The sequence below is a fragment of the Megalops cyprinoides genome, chromosome 7 (assembly GCF_013368585.1).
Source record: "Megalops cyprinoides isolate fMegCyp1 chromosome 7, fMegCyp1.pri, whole genome shotgun sequence".
Taxonomy (NCBI): Eukaryota; Metazoa; Chordata; class Actinopteri; order Elopiformes; family Megalopidae; genus Megalops; species Megalops cyprinoides.
The window spans coordinates 13,840,306-13,861,963 of record NC_050589.1 but is presented as its reverse complement, the minus strand read 5'-3'; the positions used below and the strand labels follow the sequence as shown (position 1 = coordinate 13,861,963).

The following is a 21,658-nucleotide window of genomic DNA, read 5'->3' as shown; positions in this document are numbered from 1 at the left end:
CTTAATGGTCTTAACCAGGACAGGAAACAGAACACACATCCCTCACTGTGCACTGAGTTTCCTGCCTTTCCATTTGCAGGGACGTATGGGCCAGAAAGCTGGATCTCTGTTTACCCAGAGTGCCGTGAGAGCAGTCAATCTCCCATCAACATCAATGATCAGGATGCTCGAGCCTCCACAGAGTACCAGGAACTCACTCTGGATGGGTTTGAGACTGAATCTTCGAACAAGACCTCCATGAAGAACACAGGAAAAACGGGTGAGAGTCTTTCCCGCATGAAATCCTCTGGACGAAGTAAAAGTTCAGAATTTTCACTTCTGTGCAGTGGGAAATGGGAAATGATAATCTGGTGAATTTTCAATTTATGTTTAACGCTAAGGAAAAGAAAGGTGCTTATTGTAATCAGTTGAGATTGATCATCTGAGTTTATTTATGCAGAGAGGTTGGTGGGTAAACTGGCCAGAAGTATCAAATGTGCACTCTTAACAGTGGTAAAATGCTTGGAGGGCTTTCACCAATGCTCAAATTCTTGAATTTAGACCCTCTTACAAGGAAAATATATTTTCAGTTGTGCTCATTAAGCACATCATTATAATGTTTGTTATGATTTGCAAAAGATGTATGCATTTGAGGCAGGACAGTGTCACTGCGAGGTGCTGTTATACATTTGCTTCTGTACTCAAGGATGAAATGCTGTCTTTACTGGGATGTGTCTGCTCTCAGTAGACTATCAATCTTCCCTGACAGGCATGGACCACATATCTCAGCATGGTGTATTGCTGCTGCTTGCATCACTCCAGTGAGGATGGGTGTGTGTGTGTGTGTGTGTGTTTGGGGGGCAGCAGATGAATAATTCTTCCTTAGTCTCTCAAGCATGTGCAGATTTCCAGAGGCTGAAAGCACATTTCAAGGATGACACCGCTTATGTGGAATTACACACTTGCCAAGAACAAAGAACAGCAGAATTTGTAATGTTGTCTTTGATCTCGCAGTCTGGTGAAAATAAAGTGTAAATATGTAATGTCATCATCTCTCTGTTCATTCTCAAATTCATTCATAAAGGGTAAAATGTTGTCTTCTTGACTCAGAGCTTTACTGTCCTGTGACAGCGGAACACCGTGTTTGTCAGTCATCAGCACACGTACATAAAGCAGACGGAAAACAGCACAGACTGGAGAAAGGGAGACGGAGAGCGGAAACGAACTGACAAAAGTAAGCTGTCAAACAGGGCAAACAGCGTAAGCAGGACAAATATAGCAAACAAAAGCAAGGTAAACAAGGCAGTAAAAAAGCAAAGAGAAACATACTTTGGCAAATTCAGAGTGCTGAATTATGGACTGAATTCTCAATTCTGAATTCCCGTTTCCATTCATAGCATTATGGTCATTCTCTAGGTGGAAAAAAAAAACATTTTAAAGCACACAAAAAGTATAGATGTAGTGTCAGAAGGAATTTAGTTTAATTTACATCATATCAATCACCCAAACTGAGAATATTCCTTCTAAACCAAACTTGATATGAAAAAGGAAAGATGAAAATTTTCATTTGGGATTCAGTCACAATGGGAATGTCAAATTCACATGAGAGGAAAAGTTAAAAAGTAATGCCATATTTTTCCAAACCCACTTAGCATGGGAAAGTATGGTGTCTACCTGGGGTTGGATCTCAGTTTAGAAACATGTTAGTGGAGAGAGGGGGCAAAGGCACAGTCTACTATTCCAAACCATGGTGGAATAAATATATGTCCTGGAGGAATAGCCCAACCAGTAAGATGTTGTAGAGAGTAAGTATAATAGTGTAGCAGTCGATTAGGGATAGCAAGCCCTCCCTTCTCTGCTAGCCTTGCATAGATTCAGGAGAGGCCACTTTTTATTTCCTCAAGATTTCATTACAGAATTTATCAAATTGGTGGATGTATTGGATTGGTGTAGCATAGTAGTTAAGGAGCAGGACTTGTGACCAAAAGGTTGCTGGTTCAGTTCCCCGCTGGGGTACTGCTGTTGTACCCTTGGGCAAGGTACTTAACCCCAAATTGCCTCAGTATATAACTGATGTAAGTCGCTCTGGGTAAGAGTGTCTGCTAAATGGCAATAATGTAATGTGTTTCGATTGGCAGCATTTGTAACATTATAAGCAATGAGCTTTGACACACATGACATTTTTAAAACATTGGCTTTCCCCCATAAGGAGAAAAACAGTTGATGCCTTTGAAAAATATCACTATTCCGGCTTCTGTCAGTGCTAGAGCTTGGACTGAAGTCACAGAGTCAGAAATAAACAAAAGAATATCATTTGCATATAGCATTTGTGGTTTGTTTGACCAATCTGTTAAACATCCAAGGAGACTGCTTCCATAAGGTAGCTGGAATTCACTTGTGGCCCATATAATACTTTCTGTTTTCAGCAGCAGTCTTGAAGTGGCCAGAATTTTGATAATTTTTCAAATCTATATTGGTGAATGATAGAAAGGCTTCTTGTATGCTGACAGGGGTCCACACTTTTTTCTGTCAAGAAAGATGAGAGCTTGGGGGAAAGTGGGAAGCAGGGAGCCCTTTTCAAGATTTGACATGTGTGTTTTAACTGCTTTGATGATATGCAACATTAGTGCAAAAAATGAAGGCTGTTCATCAGTGTTTGTGAAAGTACTCTGAGAATGACGTTAACTAAGCTACCCATTACTATACAGTGGAAGCAGTTTAGGTACAGCAAAGCTACTACTGGGAGAAAAGGACACTGAAGATACTTTTAAAAAGTAGCTAACAATATTAAGCTACTTTATGGAGGAAAAAAATGCTATCTAATTAACTTGCTGAAAAATATAAAGAAATGTGACTGCAAGAACAGGTCACTCTGAAGAGCAGGACCTCCTGTATCTGTACAACTTTTACTGCTAATGAATGTGAAATTATATTACAAATGGAAAATAAAATAAATAACTGCAAATGAGTGCATGATCTGTATTATAAATGCCAAAAACTAATGAACTCAGTCATCTCATGCATAGCATATCTTCTGATTCATACCACACATTAAGAGCCACTCAAAGTTTTTGTCCGAGAGGCAGTTGTGTTTTTCATGGAAAATAACACAACAGTGTTAAACTTTATGAATACTCTTTGCATTTTTAGCAATGCTGCAAAGGCCTTGACAGAAGACATGATTTTATGAAGATTTCAACTTTATCTAGGTCCCATTCTTCCTCCCTTTTGGAGAACAATGAGGTGATATCATCCTCTTCACTCGGTGAATCTGTTTCTGCTTAGGAGAGGGGTTTGAAGTCTTTTGACTGCCTCTTTGAAGCTCAATTTGCTGTCATCCTTGCACTCTGTAGGAACATATTCCATCAGGAACATAGGGTGTGACGCAGTTGCTGTGAGGTACCTTCTGTTCTCGAACACATAGCTCAGTCTTTGCTTAACTCCCCCGAAGAGAGCGTCAACCAATGGTTCACAGTACCAGAGGCGTGATTCCTGCTTTATCTTCTGTTGTTTTGGACCAGGATGGAAACGGTAGGCAATACAACTTAATAACAGGCCAGTTTGTCAGATTCCAGGACAAGGCTTTTGACAGTGGAGCCATCACCTGAAAAGCAATTTCACAAATCTGAGTCACAGTGTAGACCTGATATCAACATAATTACTACTTCCGCGTAATTAAAATATCCAAATATCAGGTGATTATTGTGTTCACACATATGTATACATGCAGAGATGTATACCAACCACCTTTATTTGATTCCATATTAGACTATGTGTAACAAAATAAATGTAAAAATGATGCAACAACTTGCAGCAGCTAAATATAGATATATGTTAACTGTTGTCATATTGTAAAACAAGTGTTGCTAGACTGGTTTTATAAGCTGCAATTAAAATGAAGAGAAAATGTTGCTTACCGATAACATATTCTTAGATGAATTTCATCTCTGCCTACTTGAATTGTGGTAGTTCAGTCCTTCCACACACATCATTAAGGTTTTGTTCTCTCTCTGCAGTGCAAGTCTTCGATCATTTGAAGACCCGGAAAGTAGAGTTTCAATGTGGTCCTTCTTTAATTATGTCAGAACCACTTTTTGTTCAATTCAGATATCTCTGTGTACATCTTCAAGCGTTCCTGCAAGAACATCAAAAGTATGACACCCTTTGAGTCCTCTGCAAGCTATATAGTAGACATTCAGTGTGTCCTGATCAATCCAGTGGATAGTTACACCCAAGAAGCTTCTGTTGTTGATATTCTTTCTTCCCGAGGGCAGCATGTAGGTTTGACTTCATTCGCACAAACTTCTCATAAACCATCTTCATCAATATTTTCCTTGACATTAAGTGCCTTCCAGGTATGAGTTCATAGAATAATTCCAGGAATTCTGGCCTCTCAACAATACTTAGAAGATGGAGGCCCTGGATAAGAGATCTGAGTATGAGCTAGTCAAATCTTGACTGTGACACAGTAGCTGGGACTTTAAAGTGTTCTGCACCAGGCTGAACTTTAACAGTGGTGGACTCTTCCTGTCCAGGGAGCAGTGTGCTTTTTCTTGTGCCTTTGTGCAATTTATTCATCTACTCACTGACCCTAACCCTAACCCTAACCCTCTGATAATAAGAGGAAGAACACATTTTTAAAATGTGAATATTTAAACATGTAGGGCACATTGGCACAAAAACAGTTCACCTTGTATGAAAATGAAACCAAGGTCAACTTAATTGACATCAATTTAAATGTTGTGTTTGCTTCAACTTACCTGAACTGAAGAAGTATCCTTTGAACTGTAGGAAGGACGTTTGGCTTATTTGGCATTAGAGTAATGATATGCAGTTGCAAGATAATACTACGAGACAGGACCTTTACTTTATGTAGAAGACAGAGCACCTATGGGCCATATTAGGCAAAACACATTGTGAATAGACTGATTGTTGTGTGACTGAAGTGCCACTCATACGCGTGGTAACTAATTCATCAGACGTTTCTTCTTTAATGAAGTTTATTTATATTTGATTTCATGGGAGAATTTTTCTCATGTGCATTTTACTCAATTACCATATGGAATGAACTCACATTAACTAAATATGACATGTTTCTGAGAATTGCTTGTTGGTGTTTTGATTAATGAACCAAAGCCACAAACTCTCTTGAGGACAGAAGACTGAAAACCTAGTGAAAAGCAAAGTGATCCATCCCATCCATTTACCTTAATGTTAACCGAAAATAATTATACTCTCAGGACAGAGAGAGTTCATTCGTAAAAACAGAAAACACCAACAGCTAGTAAACAAATGTTGATGTACCTAATGTAATTTGCATCTTGTCCATAATAAAGTGGAACTGTTTCATCGTTAGCCAGCTGGTTACACATATTAACCTTATAACAATTATTTGCTTTGGCTATGTTATTGATGACCAATAGGTTATGGCAACATTAATTAGATTAGATAGCAACTAACAAAATTTTAATGCTTACTCACCTGAATATGTGTTCTCAGGTTTGTTCTCAAAGTCTTCGCAGTGGAGACTCCTGCGCTGACAGAGTATGCACTGAAAGCTGCACCCCTTCGCCATTTCACTGATTCATTTCATACAACACGAGAGGTACAGCCATTGCCCTTGCAGCTCAGAGGAACCGTTTGCTCAGTCATAGCTGGCTACAGAGAACCGTTTTGCTGGAGTGCAAGTGAGTCGGGTGTACACCTGATAAATAAAAAAATACCTAAATAAAAATAATCATATAAAACAACAAGAATCTTGTGGATGAGCCAGGCAGGAATGTAATGCTATGTCACTGCTACTTGGTGAAAATATTTCCATATTTTGGAAAATAGTTCAATTACAGCACACTACTGGAAAATGTAGTTTGACTACTAGTTCCACTACTTGTAGCTACAGCACTCCCCAACACTGCTGTACAGTAAAGGTGATTTTTATTGTATATATAGATGACACATCAGAGCATGACATGTCACTGATGTGTAAAGCAATTCTGACTGGTTGGCTGAGAGAGGGGAGGGCACCCTCTGCCACTGTGCCCTTCCACCCGGCCCCCAGAACCTTGGGAAAGAGGCCACCGTCTGCCCGCAGGAGTAAGAAGCCACCTTTGCTCATCACTTGTCAGCCAATGTTCGAACCAGAGACCTGACTGACTCCATCCTGCAGTCCCAAGAAGATATCAATGAATCATTTGCCGAGATAGCACCAGAAGTAAGACAAATGCGCCACATTTTGGTGAAGCAAAATAATGTTTTGGTTGAGACTGTGTCCCAACTGTGTAAAAAAAAGGAATAAAATGTCAAGCACTTAGCATTTGGAACTTTTGGTATACAATATTGCAATAGCCTAATTAACTCACGAGTTGAGTTTTTGTCATTGTATTCGCTGGTGCCTTCTGCTAATTTCCAGTGCATTATTGGGGGCTCCTACAGGTGGAGGGAGGGGGGAATCTTCCTCTTCATCCAGCCTCATTTCCTCAGGGAGCAGTTCCAGCCCATTCTTCATTGCCGTGTTGTGGAGGTCATCACAGGCTAGATTAGAATTATGTTGCTCACCTCTTCAGGCCATCTTCCCTTCAGAATCCCTATGGTGCACCCCGTGACTGACCTTGCATTGTCTACAGGCCACAAGAATTGTACAGGCTACAAAAATCTTTCAACCATCAAATAACCATTTTCAACGTTAATGCTGACAAACCACGCAACTCACTGAGAAGCCATCCCTCCCTGCTCAAGCAGATCAACTCAAATTTGGATAGATGGTTCTACTTACCTAATTCCTTTCATGCCCAAAATACTGTTATTAAGATGAATATACTTCTACATCTTAACTTTTTTAAATTGCTTCCTACTGCCCTCTCATACTGTGGGGTTGGAAACAGGTGTGAGAGAGGAGGAGAATGTTATTGTTTTCCTTGTGTTTTTATATCTGTTTTAACTGATGTTTCTCAATGTATGTTTTAATATATTTTTACATTTTGTATTTTACCATATCCTTCCTCGTGTAGACCCGAATTAAAAATTTTGGTCAGAAAAAGAGCATGTATTAGGTTGAATTCCTTCATGTCAGATAATTTTCATTCTAATCTTCATAAGAAAATAGTATCATCAGTTTGAGGATTAATGCTGTGTATAATTACAGAGGTCAGCAACACATTTATAACTGTGTGACAACACTGGTCAAGGATTAATGTTAATTTTGCTCTATAGTGAGACATACTTCAAATAATGTGGCCCCCTGTAAAGTAAATTATAGATTTATATTCTCACTCATATTTATATTCACAAGTGCATCCTCGCTGATACCATATCTTCTGAATCTTGATTTATATTGTTGTTTCAGTCATTTCTTGAATTTCTAATGAAATATTTAATAAATTCATGAACATACAAACCTTGAGAAACATTTGTATTGACTGAAGATTTATTTTTACATGGGCACCCGTTTTCACAGGCTACCATTCAAGGCCTTTTTGTCTCACCATCTACTTCCAGCTCATGCTTTTTCATGCTCAAAAGCACCAGCTAGCATCACTAATGAAACTCCCAGGGCCAGATTGCCTCTCACACAGGATTATGGCTCTGTATCAACAAAAACAGAACGAATGATTAAAAGCAGGCAACCACTGTTATTGTCAGCAGTGCGTGCAGCAGGATGGTGCTGTGAAGTGGGATCCCTTTTCACACTAATGTGATGTTTACAGTGTGCTCAGTGGAGTCTTTGCTCTCCTAGCATGCTATTCACTCAGCAGCTTAGTTTAACCGCTACTGGCAGAGATGTTAAACTTACAGAAAATCTCTCACCATCATTGCTCAAGACCATGTGTTCCCCTGGTCGTTCGGTCACAGAATCTGTGACTACCTGGCGATTCTTGCATTAGAAAATGGACTACTTGCTCTTGTTTTGATCCCCATATATTCCAGTGTTTCCCCTCATGTTCATAATATTGTAAGCAATTAACTCCTGAAATTTCTGGAGCCATGTAACTGTAAATGAAAGTCTTTGTGCACTTTGGACCCTTGACCCAAAAGGCTTCTGATATATTCTGAGCCTATGAATACCTATGTCTGCTTAATTCCATTGAAGCTTCATATTGCCATGCTTGCATCAAAGAACAGAACATTACTCTGCACTCTGTGAATTAAGATGTATATTCCTTTGCACTCTGTGAATTAAGATGTGTATTCCTTTGTTGTGTCTGTTAGGGTGCATTTCAAAAACTATGAGGGAATTTAGTAGTTGTTCATTTGAAAAAATGCTAAATATCTACTTGGTTCATGGGCTCAGTGGATATTAATGAAGGTAATGTCACAGGGCTCTTCACACTGTGCATTCCATTGAAGACGTTACAGTGCAGAATTTGGAAAGATGTGTTGACAACAGAACTCACCTAGATTGATAACAACAGAAGCAATGCAATCAAACTGTGCCCCCTCTAAAACAGAGAGATGTCTTAATGGAACACCTTAGAGCTGTACACTGGAAGGTATAATAGAGAGGATTTTCCCTTCAGCAGATACCACAAGAAAGCCTTGATACATAAAATTGTGTTTTCCTGTATGATGATGAAATTAAATGTACTCAATTTTAATGGCCTAGATGCAAACTACTAATAGAGGATGTTGTGGTCTGACACACGCAAAGAGGTCTTGTCAGGCCAAGTGGTAGTTTGACTGCAAAAAAACTATAGCACAAAGCTGAAATGGGCTAAGGACATTGTTCAGAGGCTGACAAAGGTGTGACCAGGTACTGGTCAATCAAGATTTAGTCACATTACCTTGGCATGTGTTTACTGTATAGCAATTTCAGGTAATGGAATTCTGGCAAAAACACATGTACTTCCTTATGTTTTATAATGTATGTTATGTAATGTGTTTAAAGTATGTTTGAAACAATGGCAGTCTTGCAGAGAGAAATGCTTCCTATATATAGTACAAATGCAAATGCAATAGCAAAAGCAAATGCAATAGCTGTATTTTCAATGGTTTACCCAGGTCCAATGTGCTCATTAGATCAACACAAGCCATGAGTATGTATGACCAAAGTGTATCTGTTTTCGAAGTTTACAGTCAGCTGCTGTAATTTTGAATGATTGGTGGGTAGGCCTAATATAAAAAAACCAGAGCAAAGGGAGTGGGCCTGGTGCTAGCCATGCAAATATTTTGTCTTTTTTCATCTTGTATGTCTCAAATTGTATGTTCATATGTTCCGTTGTATGTTCGGTAATGTCAACATCTTTTTGTATACATACCTTTTGTGCCTTAAAACAACTAAATAAAAAGTTTGAATTAAAGTTAGCCAGACTATGTTTAACACACTAGGACTAGAACATTTTACAAATGTATACTTCTTACATGGGTCTTCGTGTGACAGTGTTTGTGAAGTAACTTAAGTATATGCAAGTATATGCAAGTGTTTTCTTGCATGCATTTGTCTTTTTTATTCCTACGCCAGTCAATGCAGATTTATGGATGTGATCACCTCCTCTCTTCCTCTTTCCTCTTTCAGTGGCCATTCTTCTGAGGGATGATTATTTTGTCAGGGGTGCAGGACTGCCCGGGCGCTTCAAGGCTGAAAAAATCGAATTTCACTGGGGCCAGAGCAATGGCTCAGCTGGGTCTGAGCATAGCATCAACAGCAGGAGATTCCCTGTGGAGGTGAGAGACAGTCATCATTCCTGAGAAATAAAGAAGACAAAGAGGGTGGGAGAAGGGGGTGACACAGACAAAATGGAGAGAAATCAGCCATATTATATTCCAAGAAAGGGAATTATGTCATTTTACATTGCACATAAATGCACAAAGTAAAACAGAGTGCTGCTGGGTGCTATAGACGCAGTGAGCACAAGTGACCACAACCTGGCAAACTATATTGGATGTAAGTTTTTGATTAAGTGTGCAGTACCTTACAGAAAGTTAGAGATGTAATAAGCTCATTAATCAGTTAGCTAGCTCGCAGTTTATTTTAGCCATATAGCTAATATATCATTGAAGTTGACTTTCAGCAAGATAAGTTCCACTGACTTTTGATTCATGCACAGCCAGAGTTTTCCGGGCTTGCTGACATTGCTCTGAGGCATATAATACTTCGTCCATCCGCAGACTGTGTAACAGTGAAGCTCAAGCCTTCCAGTTAGGAGCCAAACATTCCCTCTCATATGCCTGATGAAAAACAGCACTGTTCTTCTAATCGGAATGGAAACTGGAAGAGGTTGGTCAAAGATATGCCCTTTATTGTGGACATTGTTGACGCTCCTTCCATGGCTCCTTTCCTTTCCCCTTCCCCATGGACCAAATGGTTTCTTTTTTAAGAAGTTCCAATTAGCCACTAATTACATAATTATTCCGATGACTGTGTCAATTGATTGAACACTAGTGCTAACTGATTGCCTCCAGCAAAACCTAGAGCATAACAGTTGAAATACAGGGTTAAATCCCTGTGGGTTACAAGAAAAACTGAGGGCCCTTGTTATGAGCTTAATTATGCATATACCATTTTATGAAGAACATTTTTGTCTCTAATGTGATGCCTGTTTTTTTTCAAAATATATTTCTTTATTAGATTTCTTTGACCTTCCTGAAAGACAGCATTTGCTGAGCATCTAATATTAATGTCTGCACTATTCCACCCACTTTCAATTTTCACATGTTCTCCAATGTGTCATTAAATGGCATTTGAACATTTCAAGAAAACACAGTTATTACACAGACTGGAATCCACAATCGACTGCCTCCAAGAACGATGCTTGTACATTCTGGTCAGAAAAAAAACACGGCATTTCAATGACTTTCAAAAGGTTCTGTGAAAAAATTGAATGTACAATCATGCAGCTGTGTAGCAGTTACTAAGTCCACAGATAATCATAGGGGATGGAGCAAAAGTGGAGTGAAGGGGTATGGCTTTTTTTTTTTTTTTGCTGGCTCTTATGACTAGGGTCTTCAGTTTTTCCTGACCACGTGATCTGTAGTGATTGTAAAAGTCAATTATTGCGGATGCTGTATCTTCAAGGCATTTTGTGTGTGTTATCCGTCATTCCACTCTACGTAGATCACAAATCTTCTGTTGCAGAGTTGAGCTCATGCTAGGAAAATGTGACGCATTCTTTTTTATTAGGTCTCCTTTGTCAGCTCTCAGTGATGCTAGCTAGGTGTATTTGGTCAGCATAATAAATAATTTAGGATTACTGCCAACACTGTGGACCCAGTTTCATGTCTGCACCTTAAAATGAGAGTGAATACACCAGCCGAAGATACCCTGTGCATAAACACAGGGCAAATGAAGCATTGCCGGATTAGAAACTGCCTTTCAGTTGTTTTCCTCCATTTTTGCTGTAGGTGCTCGGTTTTCAGTTCTGTTTAAACAATTGGCACAGTCACATGACTAGTTAAGTGGCCAATTATAACATTCTTAAAAATATTCATTTGGGCCACAGGGATGACAAAAGAAAATGAGTCATGGAAGGAATGTCAAGAACATCTAAAACGAAGATCATATCTTTGAACAAAAGAGTGCAACAGCAACCACAATCATTCATGATTTGACAGAGTTCATAAGTGCAAATATTCCCCATGGTCTCCTTTTCCCCTTCTTTGTCAAATAATTCTTTGGCATAACAGAAACTGCTGTTATTCTGTTGCTATCAAGTCGGTGTGTGAATAAGAGACATCTACAGTTTACACTCGTTCGTGATCATAGTGGGAGGCATCTTTGTGTAGGAAAACTATGAGAGACAAGGAAGGTACAGAGAAAAATGAATGAAAACAGGATGTGAAAGGCAAGTCACTGAGTTTGCAGGCAGGCTCTGCACCAGGAGAAAATACAGAGGGGTGCAATTGCAATCCACGGGGGTACACAAAAAGCCGTAAATACTGTGTAGACATATAAAGGATGTGCAGGATATAAAGAGACAACTGGGGGTGCACTGAGGTCCGGCTGGGGGTGCACTTCACCCCTAAGCACCCCCTGTTTTCAGGTATCGCTGTTGAGTTACCATAATTTCAACAGATGTCTCAGGAAAGCCCATAGCACTGATATCATCTGATAAAACCCAGAGTCAGTCTCTTGCCCTTCCACCAGACACATACTCCATGCTTATCAGTCAGATTTCTTTGTCTCTGTAAGGAGGCCTGAGGTGGGCTTCACAGTGTGTCTTTATTGTTGACACAGTATGATAAAGATTACAGTAAAGGACTCAGCTCAGAAGTAACCTTGAGTTGCTTTGACCATGAAATAATCCACTGGTCTAAATGGGTTGAAGAATGATGGGTCTTTAACTGAATGTAGAAATGAATAATTTGGGGTTTTGACTTTTAGACCCCCAGACATTTCTTTAATAAAAATGTAGAATGAATTTAATGCAATAGCTTTATGCATTATTAATTACAGCATGGCCTGCTTTAAGAGAATAAGTAAAATGACATTAACAGGGGGAGTTTTTTTTCTGTCTTATGACCCAGTAGAGAAACTACTGTAGTCCATTTTTGGTTGTGACCCAATGGTTGAAAAGGCAGTTGAGAAGTTGTGAAAGGCATGCAGGACAGAAAAAACTGTACCTTATAGCACTCTAAAAGTAGGTAGCCAATTTATTCCACTTCCACTATAACTGGTAGCTACTTATTGGTCAAGAGATATGATGGGACAAGCATGATTTGTGTTGTACCTCTTTTATATGAAAAACACACGCAATTGCTAACATGGTTTCTGTGGGGACATAGAAACCGACAATTTTTTTTTTTGTGAACTTAAATGCTGAATTTGTTCTGAATTGTCACTTGCCCAATCAGACAAGTCCCAGGAATCCATTAATGTTAAACCATGTAGCTACAAATATATATGTAGTGTTTTCATCCATCTAACAAGCTTTCACAAAACAAGGCAAATTTTTGTCTTGAAGACTGCAATTAATTGCATTCACAGAATTAGTATTGTACTAATTTGGTGACTTCAGTGTCTGAAGGCTATGGGTTTGATCCCTTCCCAAGTCATAACAAAAATGTAAAAATGGCATCCATTGCTTCTGTGCCTTCTGTACCACTCTGCATTGCACAGATAGGTTGAGGGCCTTCCTGTTCAGACATCTCCCTTTCCGTACAGTGACACATAATGCACTGTCATGTGGGAAGGAGACCCACAGAAGGAAAAATTATCTTTGCACAATTTTTTGTGTTGTTATTACATTTAATGCAACTGAATTTGGCAGATTGTCATTTCCCAATCATGGCCCATTTGTGGGCTACTAACTTTATACTTCTCCTGGGTCTTGCGGAGCAGCTGTTACATCGCATTCAAACAGTTGCATGGTTCAGTCTGTTTACTGCCTCTAGAGTGTGGAGAAGAGATAGTTTATAGTGCACTCTTTTTGGTTTTTACAGTGGCTGTAAACTCAGACAGTTAGGAGTGCACTTGTTCTGAGTCAAGCTTGTAACTGTGGGATGGAGCAGTATATAAATCAATCATCTGTTGGTTCTTGCAACAAGAGGTGGCAAAGCCTGCACAGTATCTTTTGTGAGAGTTTGAGTATTGAATACAATTTTGACCTTGGAAGACTCGGAGCTCAGATTTGGCGAGGTGAAAATTAGCAGGTTGTATTTTGGGTAGAACCAGTTGGTCTTTGGTACAGTGTACAGTATTTGCCAGGGTTGTATGTTTTCCTTCAGTGAGTCTAGAATACAATTTTGCTTTGATTTCAGACCAGTTCTCCTGTCCTCTCCATGAATCCTTGAGATGAATTTAAATGATTCTCAAGTGCTGGCATTTAGTAATTACCCTTTAATAAGCCCTTGAAGTATGTAATTAAATGAAGACATGCTGTTCCATTGCTTGTAGGTAAGACGTTTAACTAAATAAAATGCAGTTAGTATGCTAAGTACACAAGTGTTAAATTACCTGCAATAGTCCTGCTTAATCCATGCAGCCTTCTGTTGTCATTACACATTTTTTCCTTGACATTTGCAACTTCACTTCATTGCCTCCTCAGCATAAATGAGATATCCTCCATCTGTTGTACACTCCAGCTCATCCATATATTCTGCATTCTACCATGGCAATCATTAGTGTCATCATATTCGTATCACACCACCTCAGGCCATACTTAATAAAGCCAGATGTAGGTTCAGTGACTCCTCAGCATGCCCCGCTCCACACATTGGCCCAGATCGTTGTGCTGCCTCTTAGTCAATTCAATTTGATTGCATGTAGTGCTTTTTGAGCAAAAGCACTGACCCACAGCCTTCACGGTGTATGCTATGGTTAATATGAATAATGTGTATTATATTGCACTGCCAGTTCCATCACTTCATAGTAAGTCTTGTGCCCAGCGCATCCTTCAAAGAGGGGGGGGGGGGGGGGGGGGGGGGGGGTGAATCAGGTACCAGTTAGAGATATTCAGTCAATTTATGCTAAAGGTCAGTGTTTGTGGTATGACAGCCTGACTCCGAGAGAGAAGAAGCTATGTTGCCATTTGTAGATCAGATCTGTGTGGACAAATTATTTATTTGTATGAAGGAATTCTCACCAAGACACAGGTTGTGAAAGGTACCAGAGGCCAGGCAATTCAGTAATCCACAGGAAGTAAATCATGCCCTTTATCATGGATGTCTATTTGAGCCAGTCAGAAATTGCAAGAACCATAGGAAATGTGAATCTTAAAAACATTCAGAGGGCGGTTCCGTACTGTATAAACTGATGTATTGTGTAGCATTTATTCCAGGACAAAAAACTGAGTTTTCATTGCAGTAGTTTTTTGTGTGAAATTTAAGTTTTTACACTGACAAGGTACCATGCTACCTTTATTTTGTATTAACTTATATATACACAAGAGCATATACAACAGAGTATGTACAATATTTCAGATGCCCTTAGTGTTTTTTTTCTGAAATGCAGGGAGTGTGTATATTAAAATGGCCTCACTTTGAGTATTTTTGCTGATTTTGCTTCAGTAAAAATCAGAATGGCTCCTGAAAAACAACAGGAAAACAGAGGTGAAACTGAGGCCAAACAGGATGGAGAGATGGGAAATCTTTAGATAGTCACTGTGGACCTTGTGCTCAATTATCTCTGTCCTGATGTTGACATCAGTTGTTTTAAAGGAATAAAGTCATGAAATCAATAAACAAGCTTACTTACTCCAACCTAACACAAAGGAAAGAATCTGCATAGCCCAGGGCTATGCAGATTTTTTTTCCCTGTGAGGGAAATGAAATATTTAGAATACTTTTAATAGTAATGCAGTGTCATTTCGCCCCTGTTTATAATTAATTATGCATAATTTCAATTTTTGTTCTACTGCAGCTCACCATAATTAGATATAAGTCATGCCTGCCTGTGTGCAAAATGTGGATTGATGTGTATGTGTTTGCATAAATTACCATACATACACAACAGCTCTCAGATATACACACATAGACTTATCAAATACTGTCAAATATTGCAGTTTGTGTTCTGTGCTTTCTTCTCTTTATGCAATCCTGTTTTGGAATTAGTTGTATGCTAGAACCGTCTCACCATGATATCCATGCATGAGTACCAAGGCGAGACGAATGTGATCCTCAAATACACTTGCACACAGCCAAGGGCTATTTTTCCCACTACAAGTCACACAACGCACAGCAGCGGAGTGTGCACTCAGAGGTGAATAGGTGGTACACTGCTGATGTCATCCAAGCAACTTTTGGTGCCTGATGAAATGTAGTGAGAAATGTAGTGAGTAAGTAGTGAGACAAGTAACCTCTGGCGACCTGCCCACCCCTTTCCCTGGTGGTGCAGAGCCATTTTTTTCCCACTACTGTGGGCTCCTGTTCATCATCAGTTGATGACAAAATATTATGGTGTCTGTGCTTTCCCAGAAGGACTTGTGTGCTCACAGTGCAAATTCTAAGAAAAGCAAAGTGGAAATCTGCAGCGTTGGAACAGTTGTCATTATACACATTTCCTGGATACCAAAATAGCAATTCTGTATTGTTCTCTGCATTCATTTTTGAGATGATTGTGCTGTGTTATTGTGCCCTCTAAATACTGCATGACCTCTTGAATTTCTAAATGTGTCTGTTTCTTGAATGAAGGAAGCATTATAAATGTACAATATATCTAACGCTACCTCGTCATTCATTAAAAAAAAGATCCATCCGAAGGAATTATTTAAAACACTAAAGAAATGGCAAAACAGAGGAGAACAAGTTAGTTTAGTTGGACAGGGAACAAAATGTATATTGCAGTATGAGCCTATAGGTTTAAACATATTCCATCTTAAATGACATAAAGAACCGGTAAAGGAAATCATGTGTACAGTGGAATGTATATTCATTTGCTTTATTGCCTTGCAGAAGATTATCCCAGATCCTCCCAACATAGAATTCCCTCTGACAAAACAGTATTTTATCAGGCTGTGTAGCCTCATTAGACTGGATAATATATTTGGAATGGCTGCTGGTGGTATAAAAATGCCTTATTTTCATCTGGCTTTATACCATCTCCAAGCATTCCTAGAAAAAATGATTCATCATATTACTCTTTCAGTGTTGTGGCCTGATGAATACCACAGCTCCTATTCCTTTGCCTAAACAACTACAAATTAAAAAAAAAAAAAAAAAGTATGACAGAAAAGTTTCAGTCCTTGCCATTCCTTCACATGTCTCTTGTCTGTGTTGTCAATTTTGGCTCATTGAAAGAATTTCTGTTCATTTTTATATTCTGCCTGCATCATTGTGGATCCTTTTACTGAATGCAAATGAGGAATGTGTCACTACCCGTCATCCACCTTGCAGATAAATGCAGACTGACTGCTAATTCACTAATTTTGATACAGCAAGGTTCAGACATGGAAGCCACTGGGGGAACACTCCACATTTATTCTTTATAGGACATCTAGTTTGACATGTCTAGCGAAGGGTCTGTTTTTGCAAGTGCCTGTGCCTGTGCATTAGTAGTGATTACCTGCTCTTTAATTTCTTTAATTGGAGATGCCAAAACCTTTGGTAAAATGGTGTAGGTTCAGTTTGATATTTCAAAGTCAGTGTTGATCAGTAGTTACACATACTTTACAGTCCAGATCCAGATCCAGGTGTTTCCAGTCAAACTTGATGTGAATCTGTATATCCATGAATCTCCAATCACTGTGGCTCCAAATACAAGTAATGGAACATACACAAGCCAGTTTTACATATACAAAATGATCTCTGATGTATTTAACCACTGAATTTATGGAGTAATCACAGACTTTGAGGTGTCATTATTTTTTCTCTGTGTATTGAAAAATAAAGTCAAGTTATTTTCCTCAAAATTGTCTGCCACAAAAATGTTGATGAAACATTAAGCAATTTTCATTTTTCCTACCTGTAGTATTTTAATAAAGATGCAGTTCTGACTAATGACTTTGGTTTCTTTTATCTCACAGATGCAGATATACCTGTATAACCCAGATGACTTTGACAGCATCAACACAGCAATAAGGGAAAAAAGAATAATTGCTGCCATGGCAGTGTTCTTCCAGGTAGGATTTGTTTATGTATTTTTTAGGCTATCATTAATGTTTTGAGTCCAGACATAGTAGAGAGGAAAATATCTCACTTGTTATAGTCATATAATGCAATTTTAAAAGTTTAGAGGATCCATCAGTTACTTTTAAATAGTCTTGGAAAAAAATCAGTGTGTCATCAATTGGATTGATTCATTTTTCCTCCTGTCAGCTTTAAGTAGATATAAAACTACCATAATTGGGAGGCTAACAGTCCTGATGTGGCAGAACTTATCACCAGGGCAATAATATAATTCATACCATTTCACTTTCATGAATAACGCACTTTGAGCGTGACTATATAAGGAGGTGGACTGCAAAGTATGTCCCATTTCTGGTTGTAATGACCACCTATGTGAACATTAAATGTACAGGTAGAAACAATTAGCTGCACAGAACTCAAGTGAAATTGGCAATAGTTATCATACATGCTGTATTGTATTTGAACAGTGCGACTGTTCATTTGTTATCCCACCAAAAATGGACAGATAGGAGCCTCAAATTCATTTGCAATGAGATGACTTTTTCAAATTAATTTTACTACTCATCATCCCCATAAAATGTAAATGGTTTAAATGGTCTTGGGCAGCCTGTTGAACATTTTGAGGGAGACTAAGATCTCTAAGAAAGAGAGAATTCTCTGCCCCAAAGGCACCTCACTCTGGATAGAACCAAATTATAAGATAAGGAAAAACTTAAAAACATAATTTATACATGGCTTAGTGTTGCCTTAATGAATTCTTTAAGTAACAAATCTGATCATGAGAAAAGTCTGTTTTGGAAAAAGTCATTTAGAAATGAGTTTGATTTTTTTGTAGTGTATAACATCTTTATCTGCTAGTCAATATTTATTTTCTAATCAGTGTAAAAAATGATAATAATTTTTAAGCTCTAATATAATTAGCTGTTGTGTAATGCTTTAGCCAATCATTTAACATATTTGTTCTTAACAGAATACTAGTATTTTCCTTTTTCTTCATCTTCATCATTTTTCGACTTGAGCTGTTCAGAGCAGATCAGTCCATTTCAGTTACAACCTCCTTTGCTTGAATCTGTTCCAGCATTCTTAGTGAATGAGTAATGAAATGTACCTTGGAAAAGAACCACTTATTTGTAGGGTCCTTCACAGGAACTGGAGAATGGGAAGTACAATCCCATTAAATTATTATTATTTGTTTTTGTACATAATGTACATAACAACATCTGTGCAGTGCAACTATGCTGCCATTTGCTGAATCAAGGCCATCTTTGAACCCCATTTTAGGGGGCAATTAGTACCAGCACCAGAGATTTAATATGCAGTGAATGATTCATAATGAAGCATACATGATTTTCTGAACAGCGTGCTACTGTTATCATTTTAATTGAAATAATGTATGTACACTTTTAAATATTTCTGATTATATTATTGTTAGTTTTTTATGCATTCATGCATAATTTAAAACGGATACCGCTTTCATGCCACCATGTCCCAGGGAATTCATGTTCAAAGGGGCAGTCTGCAGCTGTGAAAAATTAATATTAGTTTTTAATGTGTACAATGATCTTTTGACATCTGATTGATGATGCATTAAATGTTTTTAGTTAAGTTTTTTTTTTTCCATGGTTGTAGCTTTGTTTTCTCTCAACTTCTGTGCTTGTTTGCTGCTCTTGCTTTGTCAGTGGGTGTTTTCAAAGGCAAGATATGAAAGCAATTTAGGAAAGATGAATTCAATGGGAAAGGTTACCCACGAAAGACTAGTCATTTAATTAGAAATTATAACATCGAGAATTGAATGGTGAAAAATGGTAAAAACTATTTTCAACAGTAAATAACTTGAGTTAAAAGAGTTAAATATAAACAAAAGTGATCATCCTTCCACGTAATTGGTTCCAGAGGTGGTAGATTTGGAGGTTGATTTAACACCAGGAATTCGCACCAGGAATAGGCTCCTCCCTCCCCAGTTTCAGGGCCCAGAGCCCAACCGTCAACTGCTACGTTTCCTCTAGATCGAGACACTGGGGAGGGATGGCCATCTGAAAATCTTCACATATCTATCATCCTTTACCTGATGCAATATTAAGACACCTGCAGCACTCACTGGACAATTGATTTAGCTGGTCTTCAGTATATAAACTTGAGGCGCCATGCATACATGCTGTCATCTCTCGCTCAGTCAGGCTCACAGTTAGCTGGCAATTATGAAGTAAGGACTCACTCTCAGTTGTTCCCAGCCGTCCGAGACTGGCAGCAGGAGATGGAATGTAGGCTGAAGAGTCCTCGGGGAACCATTATCAAGAAGAATAAGTTAAAGAGAGCAGACTCCCTCTGCAGCAATAGCCTTAAAATCTTCCCCTTTTGTAGGGGGTTTTGATTCTCAGCAGGCTACAGCATCCACACAGGAAACCAAGACTTTACAACAAAAGCAAATCAGCATGTGACACACTAGAAAATTTCTTACAGCTGAGAGAGTTGATCAAACAAATGAATGGAAAGTAGTGCGTACTTGTTTTGAGGGCATGCATGTATACATGTGTGTGACAGTGATCAGTGTGAATTTATGCATCTGTGTCAATGTGTTTTATATGAATTTAAGCTGCTTGGTTTTAATCATGTAGATATTTGATGGATAGCTTTCAGTGAATGTTTCAGGTGTCTGCTGCCCTCTTTTTTCCTTGCTTCATCTTGATCAAAACAGATTGTAGTTGTCATTTTATTACCTTCAATTATAATTTGAACATTTCCTCTGCCCTTTCGTCATATGCTGAGCAGGGTTGGCAGGTCTCTAGAAGACTGATTTGAAAAATTTGATGAGGGACTGCTATTAAGAAAGTGGGACTTCCTTTGTATTGAATAAATTATTATGCTTTGTTTGATTGTTTCATTCCTTTTATTGGCTGTTCACTGTCAAGGCTGTAGAGCACACAGGACATTGAGAATGTAGAGGACTTCACATATTCATGCACAAGCCCTGGTTACTCTATATTATGCGTACAGTAAACCTATTTACTGTACATCTGAGCCATTCTATTTTTCAAAACCACCCAGCTGAGTTAATAAAAGTGTTCAATGAGTACAATTCCTTGGTGTAAGCTTTGTGTACATGAGTAATCCCAGTTGCTATTTTTATTGTGACCGTGTCATTAATATATGATGTGCAAAAATTCACATGCATGCGCCGAAGCAATAGGGTCATTCTTCACGGCTGGGACAGCTGAAACGGGAACACAGGTGTTCATAATGTAGGTTTGGCACACAGACAATGAAGAAAGGCGCTCTCATGCAGACCTAAATGCTTCCCCTGAGTGCTAACAGCCCTATCATTTATGGCAATAAGCAGAACATTGTGCAGCATTCTGAATTATGAAGGAATGCTTTTTATGGAGAGTACCATTTAGCTGACCCTCATAACACAGCTTATTTATTTTTAACTTGTTTTGGGGTTTTATTTCTGTGTCGTGAATGGGGGGTCAGGGTACAGCGGTTATAAAAGTCTGAGTAGCTCAATGTGTGGTGTTTTCCCCTGGTCTGAGACATTTAATTTTTGCTACTGGTGTACTGCGACTACCACTGTGCTATGCAATAGACACAGAGCCTACTGGCCATATGGCCCCAGTGACCTTTAAAAGACAAACAGTGCTGTTTCCTTAGTCTCGCTCAGGTTGTTCTGAGGTAGGCAGATCTGGCACAGTGCTGCTAAAATAAGCCTCTTTACTAGTTCCACTGGCGCAGTGGTTTTTGCGCTCAACAGCTGAGTCTGTCATTCCCATGCTTCTCAGCGTGAACTTTGGGATATGTAATTCAGAATGGAAGGACGCTGTGCTTTCCGTCAATCATGATGTCTCTGGGCATCAGTACAGTCACCGCTCTGTCTCTCAAGTGGTGGGCCTTAATTTACCTCCTCCAGAAAGACGTCTGCTTTCAATCCTGCCTGATCAAGCCATTCAGTTGTCGTTAATGAAAAGCCATCCCCGTGAGGCAGGAGCAGGAAATGTTGCAGCCCGGTTTGAAGGGTGTTTTTGTTGAGGATGAGGGGATCTCCAGAGAACTACAGTGACACTTTCTCTTTGCTGTTTATTATCACCTTTTCCTCAATCACTGCCCCAAAGAATAACAACAGGACCTGAGGCTTTGAAGGTCTCCCCAAAATTCTGTTTCATCTCCATAGTGAGGAGAGGGGGCTCAGAGT

The 21,658-nt window shown here is 38.9% G+C and overlaps 1 protein-coding gene across 2 annotated transcripts in view; it reads left to right on the top strand.

Annotated features, from left to right (window-relative positions):
* The window catches only part of LOC118780998 (receptor-type tyrosine-protein phosphatase gamma-like), a 103,419-nt gene that overhangs the window by 57,328 nt on the left and 24,433 nt on the right, over nucleotides 1-21,658 (top strand). For both annotated transcript variants that reach the window (XM_036533826.1, XM_036533825.1), the window contains exons 3-5: nucleotides 80-259; nucleotides 9,488-9,636; nucleotides 17,370-17,465. In XM_036533826.1, coding sequence (XP_036389719.1) covers nucleotides 80-259; nucleotides 9,488-9,636; nucleotides 17,370-17,465 — 425 coding nt within the window. The remainder of the gene's footprint in view (nucleotides 1-79; nucleotides 260-9,487; nucleotides 9,637-17,369; nucleotides 17,466-21,658) is intronic.